This window comes from Streptopelia decaocto, assembly GCF_964273445.1.
Source record: "Streptopelia decaocto genome assembly, chromosome: 6".
Taxonomy (NCBI): domain Eukaryota; kingdom Metazoa; phylum Chordata; class Aves; order Columbiformes; family Columbidae; genus Streptopelia; species Streptopelia decaocto.
The window spans coordinates 47,937,157-47,964,566 of NC_138660.1; the positions used below are offsets into that span (position 1 = coordinate 47,937,157).

Genomic DNA, 27,410 nt, shown 5'->3' on the forward strand with positions numbered 1-27,410 from the left:
TACATTTTCCTATAAAACTTTAGAAAACTCTAAATTGTATTAAAGATTATTGAAGTTACTATTGGAGTACAAGCCAATCATCTCTGTTTCTTTTCTTTGAAGGCAACTGGATCACAGATAGGAATGATTGTCAATTCCTTTACCAACATTGGAGTGGCCATGATCATTGCTTTCTACTTCAGCTGGAAACTCACTTTAGTTATACTGTGTTTCTTGCCATTTTTGGCCTTATCTGGAGCTGTGCAGGCTAAAATGCTGACAGGCTTCGCCTCTCAGGACAAGAAAGCGCTGGAAGCTACTGGACGGGTAATGTTATTTAAAAACTAGTTTATATTTGCAGTCATGGGTAGCTGAAAAATCGGGCATTTGGGACCATCTGTAATTCAAATGTAATGAAACTGGCAATGTTTTGCAAATAAGTTTGAATATTTCATACATTTATGGGCCACTATTGAGTGCTGTTAGGAACAATCTTCAGTTCCAGAACTCAAGGAAGAATTAGGACCTGACCAACTGCCCACATTCAGAATAGTTTAACTATTTACAAAAAGTGATAAATCAAAATACTGTCTTGGAACTGACAAGTAGAAAAACTTCACTAATTACTCAGGGCATCAGCTTTTATTCAACAGAATGCCCCAGAGGCTGGGATGAAAAGGGCACTCAGCAGTTTTGGGGATGATTGATTATGTCTGGTGTTATTTTCTAATCTATTTACCAGCACTGCATCCAAATGCTAAACACTCTGAGTTCTTCCAGAGGGATTGCTCATCAGCCACGCTAAACATGGAAAAGAACAGTCCGAACAATCCCATTCACAGCACCTACTTATCTGCTCCTTTGCATATGACAATGCAAGAGATTTGACCCTTAATTCTGGCCAGGAAAAAAAACCCTGAAATTGGAAGGAATATTTGAAAAAATTTATATTCAGATCTCTTCCTCCATGCTGAGAACATTCATAAGCCATATGAGTATTGCTTCCCAAAGAAAAATGTCACACTGTGAAGCTACTGTCAAAGTCCAGGCATTTAAAACCAATTTCTTAATAAAATTACTTGAGATAAGTATGGTGAAATTAGGATCAGTCAGTCAATTTACTTCTATAGATGAAACTCTAATACTATTTTTTGGGACAGAAACTTGAACTCTGACTGGCAACAAAACACAGTGCATAGCCAACCATTAATTAAGGCTCCAGAGAGGTTTCCAACTCAGAGAAAGATCACAAGGACTAACTCATACTTTCCTGTGTTGCATTTTTCTATTTACAAAGGCAAGCATTTGTTTATTCTTCGTCTCTGTATAAGGTAAAAATCCTGGCAATTGTGTCACTGATGTTAGAGGAATCAAGGTGTCACCCTCCATTTATATGTGCCATCTCATCAGGCTTTTTTTTGGACATAAACATGAGAAAGAGGGAGCGTGAGGAAACGTAGTAAATTCAAGTGCTTTTAACTTATGAAGCACAAGTTGGGGATAGCATCCTTTCTCTTTTCCTGACTATTGGTATTCAGTAAAACAAATAATTTAAATAAACATTTTTAATTATTAAATGCATTCAATCGAGGAAATATAATAACAGTGTTCCTAAAGCCATTTTTGCTTTTGTGAACATCCCACTTATTCACATTATGTGAAAGGAGTCACAAGTGAGAGCATGTACCCGATTTCCAAAGTGTCCTTACAGTATGTTGGCTGTAGGGCAGCAGACAGAGCATTGCTATGGAGGATGTTAGCGGACAATTGCTTGTAGAAAGTTTCTCTTTAGGTTGGCTGATGTTTGAGTCAGTCTGTATCATATCTGAATTAATTTATATATGATGTTAGTACCCCGTGTTCATGAAAGAATCATGCACTTGTGAAAGAGAACACTCCTCTTTTCCAAGGAAAAATTACGAACTTTTACCCTTTCTTTCTTGCTTTCTTCCGTTTTGTTTTATTTTGTTTTTGTTTTGTTTCTCCTCCAGATTTCCAGTGAAGCCCTCTCTAATATCAGGACTGTAGCTGGGATAGGGAAAGAGAAAATGTTCATCAGCAATTTTGAGAAGAATCTGGTTATGCCCTATAAAGCCGCAATAAAAAAAGCACACGTTTACGGACTCTGCTTTGGCTTTGCCCAGAGCATCGTGTTCGTTGCCAACGCTGTCTCGTACAGATACGGCGGGTTTCTGGTTAGCGCTGAAGGCCTCCATTACAGCTTCGTGTTCAGGTGAGTCTGACCCGCGCCAGGACCAGCCTGGTCTCGGTGCAGAGTGCAGGTTCCCCGTGACTTCCCAAGAATGACCGTGTCCCCCTTCCCGCAGGGTCATCTCTGCTATTGTGACCAGTGGAACTGCTTTGGGAAGAGCTTCTTCCTATACCCCAAACTATGCCAAAGCCAAAACATCTGCTGCACGCTTTTTTCAACTGGTCGACCGTCTTCCAAAAATCAGTGTTTACAGTGAAAAAGGAGATAAATGGGTAAGAGTGGAGATGAGTAATTGGTGACGTTATCCAGCTCCATATAAGCACTGAAGTTGCACTAATGGTTTACAAGTTGATGAGGATCACTGTGTTACAGGAAGGTTGTGCTGGTTGTATAATTGTTACTTGCCTTTGCTCTTTTGGGAGCAGTGAGGCCGGTACTAGAGAGCAAGAGTAACATAAGTGTGGCCATCAGGAATGTGTCAGGGTAAAACTGTGACCAGGAGCAGGGCCAGTCTGGCTGACTCAGAGGAGAATGTTTGTTCTTTCTGCTCTGCAGTTCGCACACAAACCTGCCTATCGCTGGCTTATAATGGAGGCTTTTTTCCTTTCACATCAAAATGTTCGGGGTGTTCATGAGGAGGCGAATCATCTGAGTCAGACAAAATAAAAAAGCTCAAGTTTTGGTGAATTCTCAAGTCAGTCCCAGAAAATTCAAGTTTCATTTAACTTATTTTTCCAGAATTAAACAAAAACTTTAAATAACTGTTACAAACTAAATACATTAAGTATTTTGCTTCAGACCATGAAAATGAAGTCTCTTCATTCCCTTCAGTGTTTTGTAAAAGAGTTTTTTAAGAGTTCTGGGAAAATTGACCTGAATTCATGTATTAATGCTGCAAAGTTCAATTTATTTTTTTTTTTACCCAATCCAGGTTTTTGCACATTTATATATGGACTATCAGCAAATTTACATTTACACAGTGTCCACATTAAAATACAAAACTTACCCGCTTGCAAGGCAATCCTCTTCCCGATTGATGCCTCTGACCAGCGCAGTATGGGGAAGCATAAGCAGCGCAATAGTTTTATGACTAATGGCTTTATCTCTAGGACAGCTACTCCAGTATGGTTATTAATCTCTCTTTCTGGGCTAATTTCACAAGTGCTAATGTCACATTTTAAACAAGAGATGCAAGAATGGAATCTGAGGAAGAGTTACTTTGTACTTTACAACTCAGTTTTGAGCTCAAGTTCACTGTAGTATCTTTCTCCTTTATTTTTTTTTCCCACCAGGAAGATTTCAAGGGAAGCATTGAATTTATTAACTGTAAATTCACATACCCTTCTCGGCCTGATATTCAGGTCCTGAAAGGCCTCTCTGTAGCTGTTAACCCTGGACAGACTTTGGCATTTGTTGGAAGCAGCGGCTGTGGTAAGAGCACCAGCGTGCAGCTTCTGGAGCGTTTCTACGACCCTGACCAAGGCCGTGTGGTAAGCAACGGAAACGTGGTTTGTGCACTGTTGTTTTCAGCCATGCTACAAGGGCTGTTCGAGTGTGTTCCGCTGGGCAGCCCAGCAGCAGTGCCATGTACACCGGCAGTTTGGGCCTTCAGCTCCTGCTCGAACAAATGTGGACTGTTCTGACACTTCCTGAATATCATCATCTCAGATGTATTTGGGCAGGAGCACAGTAGTCCGAGCCTCAGGTGTACCCTCATGCATTAGGTACGCCCTAGGCATTCACCCTGGTAGTTCCTGTACGAAACATAGAATGTGGGGTGTACACTGTGGGAGCACAAGCAAAAATCCAGCCTGAATGGAGCAACAAAAAGTCTGGAACATCCCTAAATACATAGCTTCAATACACAGCATCTTTGCAGATTGAATTTGCCTAGGTTTAACTTCCAGTTATTTAATTACTGATAGTTTAAAAGGCTTTTGTGTTTTTTCCTCATGTAAATACTTAACCAACTACGTCGATTCCTCTTTCTTTGGAAAATGTGGTGATCACTTTGCCAGGAAGGCAACAAACCATGTGCTTAACCTTAAGCAATTCGTTCCCTTGGACTTAAGATTACGTGAATGGTTTAGTGTTTGGCTGGATCACAGACATACCCAGAAAATACACATCACACACAAAGGAGTCAAATATAAGCAGATTCTTCAAATCATTTAAAATCAGTTGTGTTTGCATTTTAGCAGAGCTAAATGATTTAGCCATTTTACTATGAACTATTTGGCTTTTGCAGGCTGTTGTTTTGGAATGATGTTTCAAGTTTTCTCCTGTTTCCTGGTAGTTAATAGATGGACACGACACCAAGAAAATAAATGTACAGTTTCTTCGATCAAAAATTGGAATAGTTTCCCAGGAGCCTGTGCTATTTGACTGCAGCATCGCTGACAACATTAAATATGGCAGCAACACCAAAGAGGCAACGATGGAAAAAGTCATACAAGCAGCCCAGAAGGCTCAGCTGCACGATTTTGTCATGTCACTGCCTGATGTAAGTACCCGTGAGGCCTTGGCTGTGGAACTCCAGATAGGCTGCTCCGTGTTCATTGCAGCTGGAGTTGCTCCAAACCCAATTAAAGTTGCTACACACGTGTCCCTTTTATTTACTTTTATAGCTATAACAGTAGGAGCACAGAGGCTGTCATGACCATTCCTTATCTTTCCAAGAGTTTGGGTGTGAGTTGCTACTGGATTTTTACACAGTAGGCAAATATTTACAACATGGAAATGAGCAGTTACAACTCTGAACTAGGAGAAAAGGGCAGATTTTTCAAAGCCACTGACAAGAAAGCAGCAGCACAGTTCAGCAGTCAAAGCATGACACTCAGTCAGGAAATAGAAATCCTGCTCCCGGCTGCACGAAATTTGCCTTGTGACTGGGGCGTGATACTTACACAAAAATATTTGCAGCTGGCTGCTTACATGCACTTAAGAAGTATTTAAATGCACTGAAATAATACGAATATAAAACAGAACATAAAAGGTATGAATAGGATTTAGGCACCCAAACAAAATATTTGTCCAGAAAGGCCTTAAATCACTTTTAGCCTCTTGTCCTAAATTGCGGGTGGGGTGGGGTGTGTGGATGTCTTTTCTGTCAAGACAAAATCAGCCAATATCTTGCTATCAGATTTTTCTTCCATGCCCGTCACTGTACTGCCTGCACCCTGTGCGTGGCAACATGTGTCTTCAAAATATCCCCCAAATACGTGTATCACTCGTTCAGTATTTCTGCATTGCCGGTTTGTTTAAGGCGGAGGCAGCCATGGTCAGTGCTCTTGCCTCTCTTCTCCTGCTCCTCCTTCAGGCTGTGAACGGCTGTGTTTGCTCACACCCGAATAACTTCTTCCTTTTGCATGTTTTTCAGAAATACGAAACTAATGTTGGAGCTCAAGGATCCCAGCTGTCTCGTGGGCAAAAACAACGCATTGCTATAGCAAGGGCCATCATACGAGATCCTAAGATTTTACTACTGGATGAAGCTACATCTGCCTTAGACACAGAAAGTGAGAAGGTAAATGTGCAGTGATATGCAATAAGGGGAAGTTAATACAATGGCTGACAATGTACAACACCTTTGTTCTACAGAGACATCCCAACGTATTCCACTACATGACCACAACAGCAGAGGGGGGGGCCTAAGAACTTGGGCAATAATTTGCGCAGCTTGGTTGTACTCAGAGATTAGAGAACTAGTGGAAATTTAACAGCATGTCCGCGCGGAGCTACCATTCAACATGTCAGCTGAATAAAGGCCTTACTTAATTTCTGCTGCTGTCAATGTTTACCTGTCCGTTCTTTGTACTGCTAAGGAACTGAGTTCATGACCCAGCTCAGCATATAACCTTTGACTTAGCCTCATAGTCACTTGCACAAATGTTGCACAATACGGTTAATAATCTGAAGCAATAAGTTGTCTGCAGTGCTGAGCCCCAGGTGGGTTTGCACGTTTTTCACTATGACACTTTGTCTGTTGCCTTTAGACTGTGCAGGCAGCGCTGGATAAGGCCAGAGAAGGGCGTACCTGCATCGTCATTGCCCACCGCTTGTCCACCATCCAGAACGCCGACATTATCGCTGTGATGTCACAAGGACTCATCATTGAAAGGGGCACTCATGATGAACTGATGGCCATGGAAGGAGCTTATTATAAGCTTGTTACAACTGGAGCCCCAATAAGCTGAATTACTGTGATTCTAAATTTGAAAGACATATTTTCTGTAAGCAAATCCTCCGCGGTACATATGTGTATGTTGGTACCCCATCATGCTACAAAGTGCTCTACAATATTGGGAGTTCTGTGATACCATAAATGTATGTAGTTTTCTGCATCAAGCAGAAAAAGGGAGAGAAAGCCTGAAAAGGGGGAAGGTCTTTGCTGGTGAGCTGGGGAGGTGCCAGCACCTGCAGTCAGACTGCACAGTCCTGTCCATCCTCAGCTAGCTCTGGTGTCCTGGAAACTGCCGCCTGTCTAGGTAAGCTGTATGAATAAAAAAGATTCTCAAGAACAACGCTCCATTAATAGAATTACTTCAACAGACCCTACTGAAACCACGTGAAACTGAAATGCAATTTTTCCCAAGGAAGCCTGTGTTTTAATCCTTAACAAAAATGAAAAGGAAGCTGCATTATTTGCCTTCTGTTTTAATTCTTTTTAGCCTTTTAATGTTTCAAAACAATCATTAGGTTGGCTGACTCACTCAGGATAGAAACTATTGACAGTGACTATCACCAATCTATTGATATACCTGTATGATATTTAATTTATATTAGTATTTAAGGCCATGGAAAAATAATGACTCTTTATTAAAACTCCAATTACTATGTGTAATTTTCCCATAATTCTTTTTACCTAAAGGACACCACTTTTGTGGCCAAAATTATATCAACAAATTATACTTTTTACTGGCTCTTGCACTTCATGTCCTACCCTTCAGACAAGTGCAGGACTATTTTGCAGCAGGTAACAAGTATTTCTATGTATTTATATCATGTCTGTAACAAGGGTATGCCATGCAGGGCGGAGCTGTTGAGGCCAATGCAGCTAAACCAGCCCGCAGGTGCAAAAGAGCTGGCACAGGGTGCTGCTGCTCTCCATCGTAACACCATCCTGGTTTTAGGCAGCTGGTAACTATTGGGAGCTGTGTAGGGGGACATATCCCTGTGTAACAAAGGCACTCACAATGTAGACAAACAGCTACATTGGTTTTAGACAGTCTCAGGTGCAATGTCTGTGTGCTATTGACAACCAGTTGATTATAAAGCTTCAGTACCTGTGTGAAGGGATTAAAGTGAAGTGGAGCTACACGGTATGTCTGGGCATGAGCACCAAGCCTCACTGGACTGCTCAGAGCAGAGCTGGCCGGGCCTTTCCTCTGCAGCTGCCCCACAGGTAAGAGCTCCCAGGCCTGGAGCCTGGTAACAAGAGCCCTGAGCAGACCCAAAGGTGTTTGCTTACATCTTTCAGAGCCAGCCCTGAGTTCTTAGTCTTGACAGAAGTAGCTGGGAATAACAGAGCAGAAACTTGAACATGGGAGAAATCTTTGTCATAGCTGTCTTTGTTCTTCATTATCTAGTCCAATTAGCTTAGTAATTTTGCTTAAGGAGTCACAATTACAGAAGAGACTGGTTTCAGGCCAACTGCAGGAAAAAAAATTCAGAGGACCATCAAAGAAGGTATTAGCAGATGCATAAAGCAGAATCCTCCACAGACTGTTTAAAACCAGATGATTAACTTTCTTAAGTCAAGATAGGCTTAGAAGGCTCTTAAATAAGGACACTTATTTCAGATTGGCTTCCACAATTTGTATCATGTTAATTCCCAAGGGCCATCTCAAACTATTCTCCTCGTTTTCCCAATTAAGGAAGATTCTTTCCACTTCAGTTATCCCACAACTCATTGGAAGTCTAGAAGCAATATCACGTTTACATCTTCTAAGTCCCATTGCTATCAGATCATACACAAACAGCCTTCACAACACATATTACAGCCTTATGCTGCTTGTGTACTAAGTATTATGAGTTGGTATCAGCAAAATATCGCTTAAAGATAGTGCACTGAAATGGAATATGCAACAGTAGGTGCTAAATAATGAATAAAAAAAGAAAGTACCTACCTTTGGCCATTTAGAGCATCTTTTATGTAGCAAGCATATATATAGCAAACATTTACTTAACATATTAGTTAGGTAAAAAAAGCTGACAATATAAATGTGCAATGACTTAGTCTGCCGTCACGTTTTCATGATTTACACAACTACTAACAGTGATTCAGGCTTGTGAGTCAAGAGACTTAGACCAATTTACCTTTGCAATACAGGAGGAACATTAATAACATTATTGAGGTGATACGCTGAGATAATTTCATTATTGACAACTTTCTTGATTTGCTTCTCTGTGTAGATGTGCAGAATCCAAAGATTTGTTACACCATATTTCTGCATTTCCAATGTCAAACTGTAACCTGTATCATTCATGATTTATGTGACCACTTTCAAAAAGTGACAAAAACCACACAGCAATGCAAAAATGTATTCTACAGAGTCTAATTGAAATAAACTTTTATTTTTTTCTCATCTGACTTAATTAGAAGCTGTTTTGCTCAGGAAGCTCAATAAGTTAAATCTTAAGCCTTATTTATAACTATGCTGACCTTTTTCACAGTGCCTGGGTACAGATACACAGCTGTGGGTGGTGTGACACTGTTTAACCTAGCAGTTAAACACACAATATCTATAGATAAAAAAAAATAAAATCTTGAGTATCACTGTACAACTGAGGCTGGAGATAGACAGAACTAAAAGACCAGCAAGTAGCTACATAAAACTAGTTGATTATATTTCAAAACTTCATTATGTCCCAGAGTATTGGGTCATTTCTAACCATACTGCACTGTGGTTGCAATATTTCTAGGAATAAAATCAGCAATTAGTATTTCTGAGCTGCCAAAGTCATTCTTGAACGTACTGATTTGGGATGTACTGGTTACTTACCAGGAGCACAGCAAAGATGCAGTGGCATCCTCCTTGTTAAAATGAGTTAGCAAAACTGCCTTTGCAGCGGGTTCTTGAACAGTTTGTATCCATCCCACATTGCTAACCATTTGGAAACTTTATCTAATTAAGTTTCTTTTCAGTTGTCCTCATTAATGAGTGGACACAGTATGGAACCAAGGCAACTACAGTCAGAGGCATAGCTGCACTCTTACAAAAAGAGAGAATGTAGAACAAATACTCAGTATGAGTAGGTATCTTAACAAAATTATACAGCTGCAGCATAGCTAAAGAAGCAGCTATACATAATATGCGGAAACTCATCTTACAGCTATTTTTACCTTTGCAGCTTGTGCTGAACATTTCAGAATTAATTCCGAGACCTAAGCCAAAGAGCGCACCTAAATTCCTCACCAGTCCAGCAAATGGAGTTGTGTCAATGTTTATCCAGTCTGGGTTGGCGCACCACTTCTTGGCCTTTGGAACAGACCATAGCAAGTCAATATCAAGAAGCTTGAGGATGAGATAAAAGCCAAGGGCAAAGATGAAAAGAAACAAGTTTGTCTGGATGTACGTTCTCAAGCTCGCTGTCTGAATAGCAGGGGTGCGCTCAAAGGCTGCCGCCACAAGAATGCCTGCGGATTAGAAACTGAGTGTTACAGGGAACAACACACTCATGCTTTGAACAAGCACTTTGTACAGTGCTCCTGTAGAATTTCACTTTTGAAGACAGAATAATATATCTATATATTTTATATATATATATATATATACACACATATACACAAACAAATTTACCACTTCTGTAGTACAGTACAAAACCTTTTCTCCCACTCAAAACTGCTAATTTGAAGGAGAAAAAAAAGAAAAAAAAAGAAATTGAATACCAAGAAGTATATGTTTTTGATCTGAGGCATACCTTAGGCTTGACTGCATCTCCCAGATGACAACCTATCAAATATTAGATGTAAACTAGAACACGCCTTTTCCAAAAGTATCCCTTCACTCAAAGACTGGCCCAAGCAATGCAGAATTCAACACCAGGTCCCACACAGGCCTTGAGTGTTGAAGGAGAAGATACAGAACATGCTTATCTTCTTTCTTACTCATTTTATGCTGGTTGTGAAAAGGAAGAGCTGGGCTGCAAGCTGTTAGCCAATGCTGTCCAGGCTGCTCTGCACCCATGCAAGAGAACAGGAGCAGGCAGCTCCTGTCAGATAGATCCTATCAGACAGATACTAGAGAGACTGTTCATAGTTTGAACCGTCTAAATACCAATTTGAAACATATTTAATTAACTCTGAAAGATGTACTCTAGCTTCTTACATCACTGTGGGGAGTATGCACAGCCAATTTGCCTGTTTCTCTGTTTTGACCCAGGTGTCTGGCCCTGTGCTTGGTCACACTGCACACATGCTCATTTGCACCGGGACACCACTGGAAGTGAACCAAAGAGCTTCCTCCTGAGAGGAAAGGTCAGGAACATACAGGAGCAACTTCGTCTCTGATCCCTTCCACAGGAGCAGGACAGATAAAGATCAGATGCAGCCAGTACAAACCAGATACCATAGTCCGTGGCAGTGTGGACACAAAGCAGGCAGCACCAACTGGCGCACAGACAAGGGCTCACTCCCTGTGTGAAAGACATAGACAGTGGACACACACAACCTCACAAATTTTACCTTTGGACTGCCATCAAATCCTTGATCTTCCAGAGAGCAGAGGGGCTGCAAGCTGAGTAGCACTACTACAAATCTCTTGCCTTTCTCCTACTGAATTTTTGTCAGATTTTGCACATATGTTGAAAAGAAAAAATAGCATCATTACCAGCAAATACTCCAAGAATAACTTGATGAGGGAAATGTGTTGCTATGAATACTCTCGAGATGCACACACTGATCTGGATAATCCAAAAAATACTCCAGAGGATTGACCATGTCAGTCTAAGAGGGAAAAGGAAGATGCTTAAAAATTAAGAGAAGATACTTCATCTAGTAATTTATACCAGGCCCCTTCATGTCAGGCTCATATTTTTACCAAGCAGAGGTTTACAAGTTTACAAGTTTAGAATCAGATTATTAAAAACTTGAAGTCAGTACTAACACATTAGCAAGAGTAGCTGCTCTTGCAGCCATGTCTAGGGCCGCAGACACAGATCCCAGTAGTTTCAGGTCCAAGACACCACTGTGGTTTTAGTGATGAAAGTCATCAATGGCAAGTTAAATTATCACCAGTATCGTGAACATATTTCTCATTATGAAGTCATACTTAAATGCAAAAGTTAAATCATTTAGTGACAAAATTCACGTATTACAGGAACAACCTTGTCAGGCTTGGAAAGAACAAGCATCAAAGCAATTACAAGACTTCCTCACAGAGCTGAGTAACATGTTACACTGAACCTCCCAATATTATGTGCACTTGTTTTAAAAAGAGGTAAGAAGACCTGCCATCAAAGCAGGAAGTTCATGTACTAGCCAAAGGATCCAACACATACAGAAAATTAATAGAATTCCAAATTTCCAACATTGAAGACATGGCACAACTTTTAATAAGGGCTGATTCAGAGATAGTGTATGCAATGAGTGTAAGTTAATAAATACCAACCTATACAAATGAATACATCCTCTAAATAGTCCTTCTCTTCAGCTGAAGTAGATTAGAATAAAGATTTGGGTTTGTTGTTTTTACAAACTGGACACAACAGACTATGAATATTTGGTTAAAATAAATCCATTAAAACACAGCATGCATATATAGAAATAACTGTATGAGCTAGAATAATGGAAAGACACTGACCTGTGAAGGGTAACTGCTGATTTATCTTTCCATCTCACTGTGTAGCTAAGTGCTGCTGTGACCATTAGGTACCAGACACAGGAAGATCCCATGGCATGTCCAGATGGGCTTCCTAGTAAAAACAAAAATGAAATATTCAAGCTTGAAAATGACGACTGTAACATTTGCCATACAGAAAATGTCTACTGGCAGTTACTCAGGCACCTAATAATTTAGAAATAAAATGGTTAACAAAGGCTGAAAGGATGTCAACTGCTTCTCAAAAGTTAATTTCTCAATATGAATTTTTCAGAATACTCATCTATACAGAATCCAGAATATTTGTCTGAAATCAAGTAGGTAACAGCTGAATCATCTTATATTGATGTGAGCTGGTATCTTGATTGGAAAGCATAGTATTTTTCCAGTACTTAGGTTTGGATTGTCATTTCAAAAATAGAGCATCTAGCGCTCTCCTAGGGCTATAACACACAATGTATAAATTATATATGAGGATTAGATGAGACAGGTTTTGAATAGTCTACCTCTTAGTCAAGACACGCGATGGAGATTTAGCTGTTTGCAACATTCCAAATTAAAGTAGCAGTATAACTTTAGATGGCCCTTCCAAATTGCCTTTTATCTGCTTCTCCAGTTACCATGATGTTAGTGATTATGATCTGTGTCTCATTAGTAATATTACAGTCCAGGTAATTTACATTTTAGGTAGGCTTGTAATAAATTTAGAAATCTACCTGAAGGGTAGTGGAAGAACTGTGTCTTTATGCTTTATTTTATAAATTTTATGGTATACAATGTCCACTAGCTTCAAAACAGATTATCAGTGGAAGTGGCACATGAAATTATGCTGTAACACACTGGACTAATTGCTGCACCCACAATAGTCTGTAACAGGGAACACGCTCTCACATACAGATCAATAGTGACTTTTTTAATCCAGGTATAATAAGATACGTGTAATTTGTTTTAATTTAATTAAATTTTAATTTTACTGAAACAATATGAAGCCACGGAGAAGTTCCTGCAACTGTGAAAATCACAAAAAAACCCCAAAGTATGCTGGCATGATGCAAGGGAAACGATTCCTAAAATTACTCTGCCACTTCTTTTCCCCTGTTCACCAGATTTACATTCAAAAAGTTGAAATGGGGAAGGAGAGAAAATTAGATCATTAGAATCTGTCTACACCAGACTGTACAGCTTGGCTTTCTGTGGAGACAAAAGAGAAGTAAAAGGGACAGGGTTCATTTCACTGGCAGAAGAAATCACTTTGGCTGAAGAATATGTTCTGGCCTAGCATTATAAAGTCATTTGCAAAGAAAAAGAATATTTCAGTGAAGCAGCAAAGCAAGAATGTCTAGGGAGGGCAAGCAGAATGATTTCTGGCTCCCTGTACTCATTTTTGGTATCCAGCTTGGCAGTTATCTTTAGTAGTCACGCTACCGACTCTGTGGTTAATCTCGTAACAGATGTACACTTCTAAACCTCACAACAGAACAAATGTCACTGATAAGGAAACCATAATGTTGTATATCAGCGTTGGGAAAGCTTCTCTTTGTTGTCATCTAGGAAAATGTTTCATAGTTCACCTGCAAATAACCTACTAGAAACAGCATAAACTCCACCTTAAGGTTTAAGTTAAAACCTTACAAATACTAGAGAAAAGATGGTTGCAGGGTTTTAATTCATTCCAGAGGTACAAACCACGTTCAGATCCTAGATTGCTTGCCCTGCAGTCACATAAAATGCTTCCTCAGCTTTCCCTTCTGTTGAGCTGCCGAGTTTGGGGTTCAGGCTATCCTACCAATATCTGCATATGCACTTCTCACCTCTGTGGCTGCTTCTCTAATCTCTTCATATAAACTGCACTTTTAACAAGTATGTGAAGTACCATGTAAGCTCACACCAAGACCGTGTGCACCTAGCAGTTGCACTGACTGTAACAGGTGAGTGGACAGGTGTTGTCAATCGTCAAGGGCAAATCTGGAGGTGAGAGAAAATGTGGTCCTTAAAAGTGCAAACAAGGCATCAATGACAGTGGTACCCCCTAGACAAAAACAGGAACGACTTATTGCTTCAGGAAGAAAGTAACAGAAAGGAAGGCCTCTGGTTCAATGAATCCAAAGGAAACACTCTGACTGGTTCCTTAGCCAGGGCTTGGAATCACATGGTGCTGAATGGGCTCAGTTCTCAAGTCTTTTGAAAAGACCTGAAGGGCCTTAATACTTTGGGTTAGGTCTCAAACGAATTAACTCAAAACAGACTGCAGACCACATATAGACTGGGCATTATTAAATCATGCCTGATACAAGGGCTTAAGCTTCCTGTTCAAAAGTACAGTAGGATATAATGCAGGACACTGTTAACAAAATTCAGCTCTGCAAACCACTTAAAAGCTTGCAGTGGCATCAATGAGGCGCAAAGCACATTCTTTTCCACAGTCAAAATTTTCATGTACAAAGAACTAAACTAAATGCAGTCAGTTAGCTCCAAGCAAGTTTACCTTACTTCTCATATTAGGGTTGCGTAAGCTCATTTAACTTCAGCAGTACTGCATTTGACTTCCACAGAGAAGACAATGAGATACGAAAAAAGTGAAAATACATCGGAAATTAATTTTTTTTAAGGTTTTTTTTTCATATATTTGTACACGGACCCCACACACACACATGTTCAGTACCAGTGTCTACTTCTGGGAAGAGTGGTTCCATTTTCTACTTGTGATACATTACATGATCAATTGTTGATACTATTGTTATTTACACTGAAATACCTACTAGATTTTGTAGTTTGAATAATTCTTTCGAGACTGCACAAGCCCTCAAACTCAGCAGCCCCCTGTCCTGTTTTGGAACACTCTTACACAACATGGAATTCCCTCCCCAAGCTGATGTCATTAGCACTGCAACGGTTCCTAACAGTGACCTCCCAAAGCAGGTGTATCACTCTTTCTGAACCTATGACACAAGTTTTGTGAAATTCCTTTCCAATACATCAGTTCATTCTAGTAGGAGTTATTTTTAAAGGCAGTCCCCCTCCGCTGCACTAATTAAAGGCAACGAAGTAAAAATTCTTGTCATAGAGCAATCAAATACCTATCACATTTTATTTCTTCCTTTTTCTCTTCCCATGTTTTAGTGATAATTTAAATGTGAGGTCTGAGATTGTGTATCAGTAAGACCTTCATAAGTCACATCCTCTCTCCCCAAAAAGCCGCTATCTTTATTAAATGTACCAATGTAATCTCCAATATTTCTTACCTGGTCCAGTTTCACATGTTATAGGAAACTGTTCAAGGCACGGGCTTGACTGATTGGGATAAATCATTGTTTCTTGCACCCACCAGTATGGGCGATGGCCAAATAAAATCCTGACAAAATAAAATAAAATGAAATGAAGCAGAAACACAATAAAAATATTTTTATGTAAGAAGGCCTCAGCAAAGCATGATAAATAATCTTACAAGGAATATGAAAAGCTATATTGCCAAAACTATTCTATAATAGTTCCATAAGTTCCTCTTGTCTTATCAAAATGTCATTTCAAATATCTTCATTGTGAATTGCTGTTTTATAATTACAGGGGAAAGCCTATTTGTACATTATTCACAGAAAGTTTTCCAAACTTGAGGAACATATAGTAACCATCATTAAAAATACCAAATTTTAAAATAAATCCAACTTCTTACCATTTGAATATGAGGTTGAACCAATCACCAATGACTGCCACCCATATCATTTTAGTACCAACCACTTGGTTAAGCTGAAACCAAAGAGGAAAATAAATTGAGAATATATTCCGGGGATCTCCAACATGTGACATAAAATTAAGCAAATCCTGGTAAGCCCTGTAGTCCCTCTGTAAATGCTGAATGATAAGCACGCCATTGCTATGAAGGAGATCCATCTTAACGGATTAAACTGTACTTGAAATACAGTAAAGTTCTTTTAATCTTAGGTTGCTAGTGATGGAGAATAAGAACCATGGAAGGGAGCTATTAAAAAGTGAGCGAAGGTGATTGACGTTGCCTTTATATTGCATCGGCGTGATGTACCCAGCCATGCCTGGAACACGTGCCTCCAAGTCTCTGGGAAAGAACATGAGTCTGTTAGCACTGGAGAGCTTTTCTGTTTGCAAATTTTAATTGGACGAAACTAAGTAAAGCACATGCTGAGCAGCAGCAAATTGTGGGGAAAGTTTTGTGGAAACACAATGCGTGACTTATGTAATCCTTTGCGTGAACAGTTGGAACATGTTTGCTTGAATTTTTTCACAGTTCATTTCTCTGCAGGATGGACATTAGTAATGTGTATACTACATTAAGTGTTGCCCGTATAAAGGATAGAAAGAATACACAACTAATTGATCTTTGCAGAACTGTCAGTAAAGCTGTACATTTCAATTTGAAATAGAATTTGGCTACCATGCTGCATATAATACTTTGCACAACACATTTTTAACCATGGAAAATACAACCAGCATCCATACATCAACAATGCTGTTGAGCTCTAGATTCACTTTTAAAGCAGCAATGTTCTCAAAGCACCGAAAAACAGTTGTTTCCTTCACACAAGAGGCCTCATTAATCCAGGGCACAATGCAGACAAAGCTTAGTCTCAGAGTCACCTCATTCAGCATCGCCATTCTCGCATGTTGCTCACACCACGCACATCCCAGCCAGCGCCGCCAGCAGGAGCTGCAGCCTGACCCGCTGCTGCCCCTTGGTGCTGCCCAGCCCAGCAGCAGGGACACCTGCTTCCCAAACCACACTGGGGCTGGGAACAGCACTGGGAGGGCTACCCTGCAGTACTCCCTAGGGAAGCACTTGGGTTCTCCAGGGGCAACAGCCAAGAGGAAACTGAGATTCTGCCAGACAGAAGGATTTTAAGAACATACAGCAAATAATGCATTAGTACATCAGATTTATCAGTATTAGTACGAATAACTGTAGCACAGGAAAAGGTCATGTTCATTTGTGAGGTGGCTACACAAGAAACTTTTTTCCACAAAAGATTTAAATAGATACCAAAAGTCTGATGATACTATCATCTGATATCATCAGAGTGGCAAGAGGAAAACTTCAGTTATTTATCAGGCCCTAATATTCAGACATAATCTGTTACAGATTATGTATCTGAAACAAAATCAGAAAACAAAAGCAGCTGTATGCACACATTGTGCACTTCCCCACTACTCTCTCCACAGCACTTAAGCTGAACTATACAAGCTGTGGAGACAAAGAGATGAATCACTTTACTGTTTTTGCTGAAGAGAGACTTAACGACTTAACAGGGCTTTATGATGTGTGGTCAGGGAAGTCACATGAAAACATTAAGTAGACTCAACAAATAAGGCATGACAATTAAATGGACTTAGAAGACCTCTCTTCCTGACACAATCTCGCATTTACCTTAGTTACTCACATTTATTTTAGTTATTAATAGTCCGGTTTTAGAAACTTTTTAGCAGATTTAAATCCTATATGCTTATTGCTACCAGTTGCATTGAGCCATGTAGAAAAACTTAAAGTTAAAAAGAGAAAATTCTGTGCACTGTTTCTGAATAACTACTATGATATTTTTCTGTACATTGACTGAATTATTCACTTCAACTGGTATCCCCTGATTTCAAGGATGACCCTTCCAACCTCAAAATTTTAGGATATTTCAACAATAAATATTTTCTAAGTGGAGAACTTGAGGTTTTCTTCTGTTTTTAGTCCACTTTATAAAGAATAATTAGCTTTAAACATAATGGAAATGTCAAGTTAGTCAGTGGCTGAGTAAGAGCCATCTTCTAGTACTTAGTTAAAACAGCAACTGTAATGAAGTTGAGTCTAAAAATCTATTGTTCTATTAGGAAAAATATTTTGCAGTAAGTAAGTTTCCATCAAGATACAATTTAATGTCCTCAGGAGAGTCTACCAAATAACAACATAGATCACTTTTTAGTCCTTCTTCAATGCCACCGTTGTTGCTCAATAGTATCAGAAAAATTGCCTCTCTGACACAGGATGTGCAGGACCTGTGCAATAACTTTTTAAGTGTTTGTTTTATTTATAAATATAGAAACACTCACCCCAGCTACTCACTGAGATAGTGCTGCATCTGCTCAGGAGGAACCTTTCTTCACACAGAACCGCTCAGGCACACTTTGGTTCTCAAAAAACTTTAAGACAATGTTTGAAGGCACGTCTCGGCAACATTTCAGTAACCTAATTTAGGATAAATGCTATAGGCCTCCTGATATTAATTTTCATTTTAAAGATTTTGCTGATGATTCATACGCTGATAATTATCTTTCTGCTTAGATAGAAAGATAAGCACCTTAGACATAATGAAGACTAAGAGCAAACATAAATAAGCTTTAATTTTCTCCTACATTCTTTCTGACTGTTTCAGAAGCTCCTACATCCACATCTTAGACATACCAGAGGAGTCACGTTTATAAAAGATGTTTTAAAAAACCCCAACAAATCCACAATGTACAAAATGGAAAGCGGGAGGACTTTGCAGCAGGTAAGGAGGTGTCTGGAAGATGTTGTCATTGCACCTGGAAGCGCTCATGGTTCTGCTTCATCCAAGGAGCAATCAACAACTGACATGTGAGCCATCTCTTGTCCTGCCTGTGATATTGGACAACCTATAAAAGTCTGAGACACTAAAGACTTCCCTAGTTCTAGTAGCCAGCAGAGAAAAGATGGCAATACGTCTTGAAATACTTCATTTATTAAATGAAGCATTGTTTAAACTAACTAAGGAGAAATACCTCAATAGGCCTTTTCCCCCTCCTTTCCTATGCAAAGCACTGCAAAGTGCTTCTATAATGCACTTAGTATTTCAAAGTCACTTGAGATAATATATGAAATAAAACTATTTGCTGTATTTTAGAACATGGGATTGCAAGGAAAACTGGTCAGGAAGAAAAAAAAATGTGATGCAAATAAGTTTTTAAATCAAAGCTTTGTCTTGTTTTGATATTATAGAGTGAAGGTTTGGCCTTCACATCATCAAATGAGTTCTAATTGCAAAGCAGAAACCTTTAAATGCCATCTGTTAATATAAAGAGTTATTAATTTCTTGATATTTTCTTGATTTATTTTCCAAGATGTACAAAACCAGAGACTATCCAAAACTTTGTGTGTTCTTGGTAATAATGTAGAAACAAGAATCATGTCGATGATCCACTGAAGGGAGGAGAAAATGTTTACAGCTGCTATACACCTAGAAATTAGAGCAAGTATTACATAACAGAGACCAGGTGTTGTTAAGCAAATGTTTGCAAGGGAAGGAAAAGCCATCAAAGCAAACATTTTCTAAAACACTGTTAATGGAGGCCTGTGTACTGGGCCTAACTTTCTGGTACATTATGCTTAGTTACTTGAACAATAACATTAATTTCCACATCATTATTTTCTTTGGCACTGGACCAGCTACAAGGATTAACGAGCAATTTAGCAAGTTCACAAGTAGACGCTGTGTACGACAACGGACAGCTATTTTCTTAGGTATGGATATTTTCCAAATGAAATACTGAAAAGATACATCTTAATTTTAGATTTAGGAAGAATCTTTCAAGAAGTTCTTTCTCTCCATATGTCATTTCCTCAAGAATTCCTCATTGGATCTGGGCAGCTCTAAGTAAGGTCAGGCTTATTTAGGGCTGGACTGACCAGTAGAGGTTTAGCAAACACTGACACGAACCAGTTGCTTTCTCTTGGTTCTGCCACCTTAATCTAGGTTCTGCCACCTTAATCTAACCTTTCCTAGTTACTACACTGTCATTATGTCTGTATTTGCACAGTTAACTGTGCAAATGCAGGTAGCTAACACACCTCCTGTTTGCAATATAACAAATACTGCCAGACCTTAATACTTGTTTATATTTATGTGTGTTTGTCTGTGTAACAGTGTAAATGATACAAACAATGCATGGAATACAATTCTGGTATGTCCATGAAAAAGTCACATCTAAGGAACTCTAGTTATTATAAGAATGAAGAGCTACTTTTCAGAAATCACAAGCAACCTAGAGTTTAAGAGCAAATAAAAATCCCTCAAGTTCCATAAACTACAAGCAGAAACGCAGCCTGGACCCATAAGGATAACAATCTCCACTGCATTTTTTTGTTCCTGCTCCAATAAGATCACTTGTTATTTATTGGCATTCTCTAATCCCTGAAACTATTCCATGCCAACCATAGCCCAGTAAGGTTAGAAACCTGCCAAGAGAAGCCTGTTTATTAGCACCAGCTCTTCAATTTTGTGTCCCCTGAGCATTTCCACCTCAGCTGCAGTAGATCTCCAACAGATTTCAACGACCCCTTAACCTAGCATTGCAATATACCACTATGGACTTTGAGCTAGCAATAAAATAAAACAATAGACCTTTATTGGCAATAGCCTGCCCTTCAGCTTGACTGCAGGTTAACCGTCACCCTGCTGCTGTCAGAGCACATCTCGGAATCTCAGGTTTACCCAAGTACCCTGGCGTTACAAAGACACCGGTCAAGAGCTGACAAATGCAGAACAGGGTACATGGTACAATTACATTGTCTCCAGCAAAGCTCATAGTGGTAGAAAGAGGGCAAACAGCTGTTGAAACTCTTCTATCCCTGAGCACCCTGTGGCTTGATATGACAGACATTCAGAAAAAAAAAAAAGAAAAAAAAAGAAAAAAAAAAAAAAGAAAAAAAAAGAAAAAAGAAAAAAAAAGAAAAAAAGAAAAAAAAGAAAAAAAAGAAAAAAAGAAAAAAAGAAAAAAAGAAAAAAAGAAAAAAAGGAAAAAAAGAAAAAAAGAAAAAAAGAAAAAAGAAAAAGAAAAAGAAAAAAGAAAAAAAGAAAAAAAGAAAAAAAGAAAAAAAGAAAAAAAGAAAAAAAGAAAAAAAGAAAAAAAGAAAAAAAGAAAAAAAGAAAAAAAGAAAAAAAGAAAAAAAGAAAAAAAGAAAAAAAGAAAAAAAGAAAAAAGAAAAAAAGAAAAAAAGAAAAAAGAAAAAAAGAAAAAGAAAAAAAGAAAAAAAGAAAAAAAGAAAAAAAGAAAAAAAGAAAAAAAGAAAAAAAGAAAAAAGAAAAAAGAAAAAAGAAAAAAAGAAAAAAAGAAAAAAAGAAAAAAAGAAAAAAGAAAAAAGAAAAAAAGAAAAAAAGAAAAAAAGAAAAAAAGAAAAAAAGAAAAAAAAAGAAAAAGAAAAAAAAAAAAAAAAAGAAAAAAAAGAAAAAAAAGAAAAAAAAGAAAAAAAAGAAAAAAAAGAAAAAAAAAAAGTTACAACAAGTGTCTGGGCTAGAGTTACAGTAGGGTCAGGTGCTACAGCTTCTAACTAGGGAGCCCCTTGAATCAGACCTAACAGGGATTTAAGAAGTGTATGACCTGCCCTGGTTTGGGTCATGAGGCCACATTTCTATTTGTGGCTCGTAAGAGCTGTTTGAAGAGAAAACTAGTACCTGATAAAATAACCATGCTTAATTTAAACATGCTGTTGGTAAGATGATTGTGGAGTTTGTTTCTAGTGGGAAACTAAAGATGAGGATAGGTTATACTATAAGTTTACATCTCCAGAAAACTCTGAGAAGAGACTCCATATCAGTCAGAAAAAAAGATCACTTAAGGTATGGATCGTGCCAGCAAATGTCACAGGTTGTATTTAGACTTTGGCTGGTGAAAGTCTAAAGCAAAAGAATAGGAGTAATGAAATCTAGAAGAACTTCACTGATGAAAAAGGATACCTGACATTACAGAGCTAGCGTCAACTACTGCAGGGAGAACCTATTATCTGTTTTAATAAAAGGATTCAGAAGAGAACAGACTGAAGAACCCACCGAAAGATTACAGATTAGAATTCAGGACTTCTTTACATTAGTTGAATTTGTATTTGCTAAACTCCAGAGGCTGGGAAAATTGTGTATTCATAAAGTTATGACCACAAATAACAAAGGTTAGTGATGTTAGGGGCAACATTTAAACTTTATACTGGCATTATTTACTCAGCTAAGTTTAAGGTCTGATTGTGAAAAAGAGATAAATGGTTCTAGTTAAAAAAGCCATAAGGTATAGGGTCCATCATGCTGAAATTTCTATGCACACAGGTAATCATTCTTGAACCAGCCCAGCTTCAGTACATTTGAGTCTGAAGCAGATAAGAAACAGTGGCCTAACAATTAGTTTTAGGACTAATACTGAGGAAACTGTGAAACCTGAAGAACATGTGTCCAAGTCAAATGAAAAAGAACTACAGTTGGGTAGAAGTGTTACTCACCAGCAGGAACGGTTTATACAAGAATACTGCAATTAACTCTTAGTGGTCTCAGCTTAGACTTTGCTTTGGGTCTGGTGGAGGGGAAGAGTAATTAATGGTTTTAGACAACAATCCTCAAAGCTTTATTAAGTTTACATTACTCTGAAATCATCTAAACAGCACCGAAGTAAATAAAAGCCAGGAGAAACTCACTAGCCATGGCAAGAAAATTATTAGTAAGTAGCTTCCATGATAGACTGAAGGCTTCTACCTGGGATCACAAACTAGTCCTTATCCAGAGCCGAAAGGGAGTATACGCAAGTGGAGAAACAAGAGGTGCGGTGCTGTGCGGAGCACACGCACCATGACAGACGCCTCTGACTGGGCACACGCGTGACTGCTGTGTTGTGGTTTTGTGCATACCAAAAAGGACAAGTAATTACCTCTGCTTGCCAGTCTCCTATCATAAAGATCTACCTTAGAGATTAAAGGTAAATTTTTAAGATTTAAGGTTTACATATCATAAAGACAGGCAAATAGTTCCACACTTATGAGAGAATTGATGCTTGGGGAATTAAAAGGCAATTCAGGAGTGTCACAAGACTTACGCCTAGGTTAATCCAAGTACTTTCTGTGAATAAACCAGACACCGGAAACAAGTCCTAGCTTCAGAGGAAGGTAAAGGAGCCAGCCTGCTCCCCAGCTCGAGCCCTGTTTCATTCAGCATGGAACAGTAAAACCCACAAACCGCGCCCGGCTTTTCACCGCGGCCCCCGGCCCCGCACAGCCCCGAGAAAACGTCTCAATCCCAGTAGGCGGTTCCCACGGGAAGGAGAGGGACTCACAGCGCTCTCGCAGCACCGCCAGCGGCCGCCTCCGCCAGCCCCGAGGGCAGCCCGGCCCGGCTCCGCCCAGGCCAGGCCAGGCCAGGCCAGGCCAGCCATGGCGGCTCCGCCTCGGCCCGGGCCGTTACCGCAGCAACCACGTCCGCAGCTCCCCTCACGCCCTACGGCTCAAGCCGCGGCAGGAAGGACGGCTGAGCCAATCAGCGGCGTGCTTGTTGCGAGGCGGGCGGGAGGCGGTGCCCAGTCAGCAAGCAGCCGTTGGCGAGGCGGGAAGGCGCGGCCGTTTGAACGCCAGCGGGTGCGGGCGGTCTCGACGTGTCCCTGGGCTGGGCCGGTACGTACCGCGCTGGGCTACGGGCCGCAGCGCTGCGGCCGCCGCCGTTAGCACCCTGTCGGGCGGAGAAGGGGGAGCTCCCCGGGCGGCGGGCCTGGGCAGGAGGCCCCGGCTCGGTGCGGGCTCCGCGGGAGGAGGGCGAAGGGGCGGGAGAGCCACTCGGCAGGAGGGCCGGGAGCCTGGGCACGGTGGGCCCAGCGCCGGGCGGAGCAGAGAGCCCAGCGCCGGAGTAGGGACGAAAGAAACGCAGCTCCTCCCGCTGTTAGTGCGTGTTGTAGTAACAATAACAGCAACTGACCGGAAGAGGCTTTAATAACAACCCAAGGGGATAAAACCAGCCCTGAAGGTTTATCCTGTGAGTTATAACTGCTGTGATTGTCCTGTGTGTCTTGACACTGTATTTATTCACTTACATGTCTGTTGCAGCATTATGGCCAATATAAAGACAGAAGATGAAATAATTGTCTTTGAAAGAGAAATGAAAGAGTTTTGGACCAAGTTAAAAAGCGTTTATGGCACTGAACAGATCAATCAGACATTAACACTGAGAGATTCATGCAAGGAGTCCATAAAAGCACTTTCAGGTAAAAAGGCTTCATGTTCCTGTTACCTCTGCTTTTTCCAAGTTATCATTAAACTTATTCAGATAACTGAAATAACTTTCCATTACAGAGAAATGGTCCAAAAGGCTGAAAGAAGGGGATGTGATGCTTGATAAAATTCAGGACTATAACAATGGTACAGTACTATGTTTTATTTATCATGTCTGACACTTCTAAAACTAACTTGATACAACTGAATAATAGGTGTAACTTCATATTTCAAAAGGCAAATAATAACATCAGAATGAAGGCAGAATTAAAACTGAGCATATTTCTGTGGTTATGGGATGTAAATTGCAAGTCAAAAGCAGTTTGTTAGAAAAGTTTGTTGATGATGCAAAATATAAAGATCGGGTAAAAGTTTTCTGTATAGTGTTTTTGGTGCTTAAGTATTTAAAACAACAAAGTACCATAACTTGCTGACTGCAATAGGAAAAGTAAATTGCTCAGTAAACTTAAATATTGTGAGTTCACCTGTGCCTCTTCCAGAATAATTATAGAATACAGTCAGTGTATCAGTTCAGGATTAACTACTCTGAATTTGGTAGTTAAATTCAGAATATCAGGTAAAAATACTTACAAGTTTAATAACAGTCAGTGTTTCCATTCCTTGCTTTCTGTCAGTTTATTTATCTGTGGACAAGATCCACCATCCTCATGTTTTCAAGATGTACATAGTGCTGGCATCAGACACAAATTGCATCTGACTGAAGTACCTCCCTACTTAGTAGCTTGTCTTTTGAATATCTTTCACTTTAAGTTTTTATTTGATGCTCTTGGTATAGTTATGCTGACCTTTCAGCTCAGATAGCAAGCATTTCACTAGATTTTATTCAAATGAGTCATCTCAAACTGTGTAGGTAAGTACTAAATAGTGGGGATGTAATTAATCAACTGTATATATTCATATTTTCTTGCCTCCTTTACAGAGATTCTTCAGCAGAGCCAACGGATATCAGAAAATCAAGAGCATTTTAGAGAAATAAAATCTGAAGTAAATCAAAAAGAAGAGCAAAAGAAGGATTTGACTGCCAGCATTCAAGAGGTTAAAGAAGAGTTGATGAAGAGAAAGGAAAGTAAGCAAAGGATAAGAAGTACATTTTACTAATTAGAGGAGGAATTGTTTCAACACTTACTCTTGAAAGGCTTTTCTACTGTTCTACTAAATATTTTTCTGTGCTTGTCTTATGTTTACTTTGATATTTACGGTGACTTTTAAAATTCTAGTAATATCTTCTAAAAACAAAGCCAATAAGGAGAGAGTGGAACGACTATGCAAGTCTAAAGTATTGTTTGAAGAGCGGCTTGGACTGGAGATACGCAAAATTCACAGTAAGTTTCTGCAGTTTCCGTGGTTTCTACGTGCAGTGATACAATGTGGTCAATGTTGGATTGTACAGTGAATAACATACCAGCTTGTACAGCTGAAGAATTTTCCCAGCCCAGGTATTACCATTGTCTCTCCAATGGCAAAACACGGTATGTTAAAACACATTTGTCTTTCAAAGAGACCAGGCTCGCTTAACTTCTAAGTATTCTGAGAATCTTAGGTGAAACTGTAGCTTAATATTGTGATTTTTACTTGTCATTGTGACTCTCCAGCAGAGGGTAATAGTGCTAATTAACTCCATTTGTGTTTGCTTTAGATGAACAGTTGCAGTTTATATTCAGACACATTGACCACAAAGACCCTGACAAGCCGTTCATGTTTACACTTTCCATAAACGAAAAGGGAGATTATGAAGGTATGTGAATTTCAAATACGTAAGAGGACAGAATCTGATTCCCCTATTTGAAAAAAGCAAAGAGGAGTAAAGTTTAGTTGTAACCTTTATCTTCCAATTTCTGAATGAAAAATCATGCAATTGTAATTTTTTTTAAAATTAAATCTCTCTTGTTAATTTCGATGAAAATACAACTGCTTGTTTTTGTTCCCCTCCATTTGTGGAGCTGCTGTTTACTTTGTATCAAGCAAAGCAGGAGAGAGAAGAGATAGTGGGATGGATGGATGGATGGATGCTTCAGTTTGTAGTTTGTTGCTTCTTCCCTTTATGCTGGAGTGAGCATCTGTGCTGACAGGCATATTTCAACCTGTTTGAGAAGCCTAGAGGGCAGAAAAAACTATGTTTCCCCTACTGTGGAGAACCCTTACAGTTGAGTGACACAGGAGAAAGGTTAAAAAGTCCAGCATTCCTGTTCTACATGGGTACAACCTTTCAGACCTTACAGCTGGTTTGCAGTACAGATCTTAGGAAGAACAGCAGCAGTAATTTGAGTATTGTGCTGAGTGGCTTCTAGACAGGTGCTACTTTTGCTCTGCTACACCTCTAGGTACGGACTGAATAGATTTCTGCTTTTACCAATTCAAATCTCAACTGTGCTGATGTTAAAAGTTTATCACATGCTGGGCTCCATCTGTTTTCAGACTGCCTGCCTGCAGAGCAACAAAAACCTTTAGGAGAATGTTTCAGTTTTTGAACAGGCTATGGATTACTGGAAATTGCTGTGGCTATTCAAGCAGCAGCACAGCACTAAGTGGGAGGTCTGGAAATTAAAAAGAAAAAAAAATTCTATTATTTGAGGCTTTGTCTGTGAAAGAAAATAATTTACAAGGTTGCTCAAAAATAATACTGGATGAAGCTAGAACATACAAAGATAACAAACTATACTTGTATTTCATAAGCATAGAAAACCACTAATATTGATTTTTTTTTAATTTATTTTTTCATAGTAGTCTAATCTTTTGGAAATTTCTGTCATTTTAGTGACTTCCTGTACTCCTCCTCTGGACTGTATAGAAGAGTTCCAGCTCAAAGTGAGAGAAACGAACAATTTTTCTGCGTTCGTTGCCAACATCAGAAAAGCTTTCACTGCTTTATCTTATAAACAGTCTGCATAAAGCTGTTTTATACCTCCCTTTCTAGCTGTAGAGCACTTTTTTCTTTCCTTCCCATATTGTGAAATTATGTATTTATCTGTATCTCACTCTAATTTCTAAATAAAGAAAAATAATGAAATAAGTATTTTAGTCTACTGTCATCTAGAGACATTTTGGATGATTCCTTGAACAACAGTGTAATCAACTACTTCCTTAACTGAATGGCTCCAGACATGTAAATTCTGATCCAGTAGGAAGTAGCTTAATGATGTAATGATCTCTATCTAGCCACCCCAGGAAGATACAAAAATAAAGTATTCCCTGTAACTTATGTCTCCTCCAAAAGCACAGAAGTGTCTTTCAGGTTTGTATGTGGTTAGAATAGGCCTGAAACCTACCAAAATACTGCAGTGGAGATTAGCCATTACTTCAGTTGCCTGTGTCACATGCCACTACCTTAATTTTTACCCTGTCTTTTGCTCTCTGGTGTTATCACTCATTTTCATACATGTAAATTGCTGTTTTCCAT

The 27,410-nt window shown here is 39.3% G+C and overlaps 3 protein-coding genes across 12 annotated transcripts in view; 2 read left to right on the top strand and 1 right to left on the bottom strand.

Annotated features, from left to right (window-relative positions):
* Positions 1-6,682, top strand: part of ABCB11 (ATP binding cassette subfamily B member 11) — a gene marked incomplete at its 5' end in the record, with an annotated part of 39,415 nt that extends 32,733 nt beyond the window's left edge. The window contains 7 exons of the mRNA XM_082054964.1: positions 103-306; positions 1,971-2,212; positions 2,307-2,463; positions 3,484-3,681; positions 4,488-4,694; positions 5,571-5,717; positions 6,187-6,682. Coding sequence (XP_081911090.1) covers positions 103-306; positions 1,971-2,212; positions 2,307-2,463; positions 3,484-3,681; positions 4,488-4,694; positions 5,571-5,717; positions 6,187-6,387 — 1,356 coding nt within the window. The 3' untranslated portion in view covers positions 6,388-6,682. The remainder of the gene's footprint in view (positions 1-102; positions 307-1,970; positions 2,213-2,306; positions 2,464-3,483; positions 3,682-4,487; positions 4,695-5,570; positions 5,718-6,186) is intronic.
* G6PC2 (glucose-6-phosphatase catalytic subunit 2) overlaps positions 1-23,221 on the bottom strand; it is a gene marked incomplete at its 5' end in the record, with an annotated part of 33,909 nt that extends 10,688 nt beyond the window's left edge. For 2 of the 6 annotated variants that reach the window (XM_082054968.1, XM_082054969.1), the window contains 5 exons: positions 9,610-9,830; positions 11,023-11,138; positions 11,995-12,106; positions 15,255-15,364; positions 15,683-15,900. In XM_082054968.1, the coding sequence (XP_081911094.1) occupies positions 9,610-9,830; positions 11,023-11,138; positions 11,995-12,106; positions 15,255-15,364; positions 15,683-15,900 (777 nt within the window). Of the gene's footprint in view, positions 1-6,944; positions 7,844-8,732; positions 9,831-11,022; positions 11,139-11,994; positions 12,107-15,254; positions 15,365-15,682; positions 15,901-22,243; positions 22,315-23,067 lie in introns of those variants that run through there. The other 4 variants (XM_082054967.1, XM_082054970.1, XM_082054966.1 and 1 more) reach the window with 4 other exon arrangements.
* A 17-nt stretch (positions 23,222-23,238) lies between these two features.
* SPC25 (SPC25 component of NDC80 kinetochore complex) lies at positions 23,239-27,026 on the top strand. 5 transcript variants are annotated; one of them, XM_082054972.1, is made up of 7 exons: positions 23,239-23,361; positions 23,828-23,985; positions 24,074-24,139; positions 24,933-25,079; positions 25,231-25,335; positions 25,650-25,748; positions 26,769-27,026. In XM_082054972.1, the coding sequence occupies exons 2-7, from the start codon at positions 23,832-23,834 to the stop codon at positions 26,900-26,902; spliced, it is 705 nt and encodes a 234-aa protein (XP_081911098.1). In that variant the 5' UTR covers positions 23,239-23,361; positions 23,828-23,831; the 3' UTR covers positions 26,903-27,026. The 5 variants fall into 5 exon arrangements, with proteins under 5 accessions (XP_081911098.1, XP_081911099.1, XP_081911101.1 ...); XM_082054973.1 differs by having other exon boundaries at positions 23,285-23,401; XM_082054975.1 differs by having other exon boundaries at positions 23,291-23,365.
* The last annotated feature ends 384 nt before the right edge of the window (positions 27,027-27,410 follow it).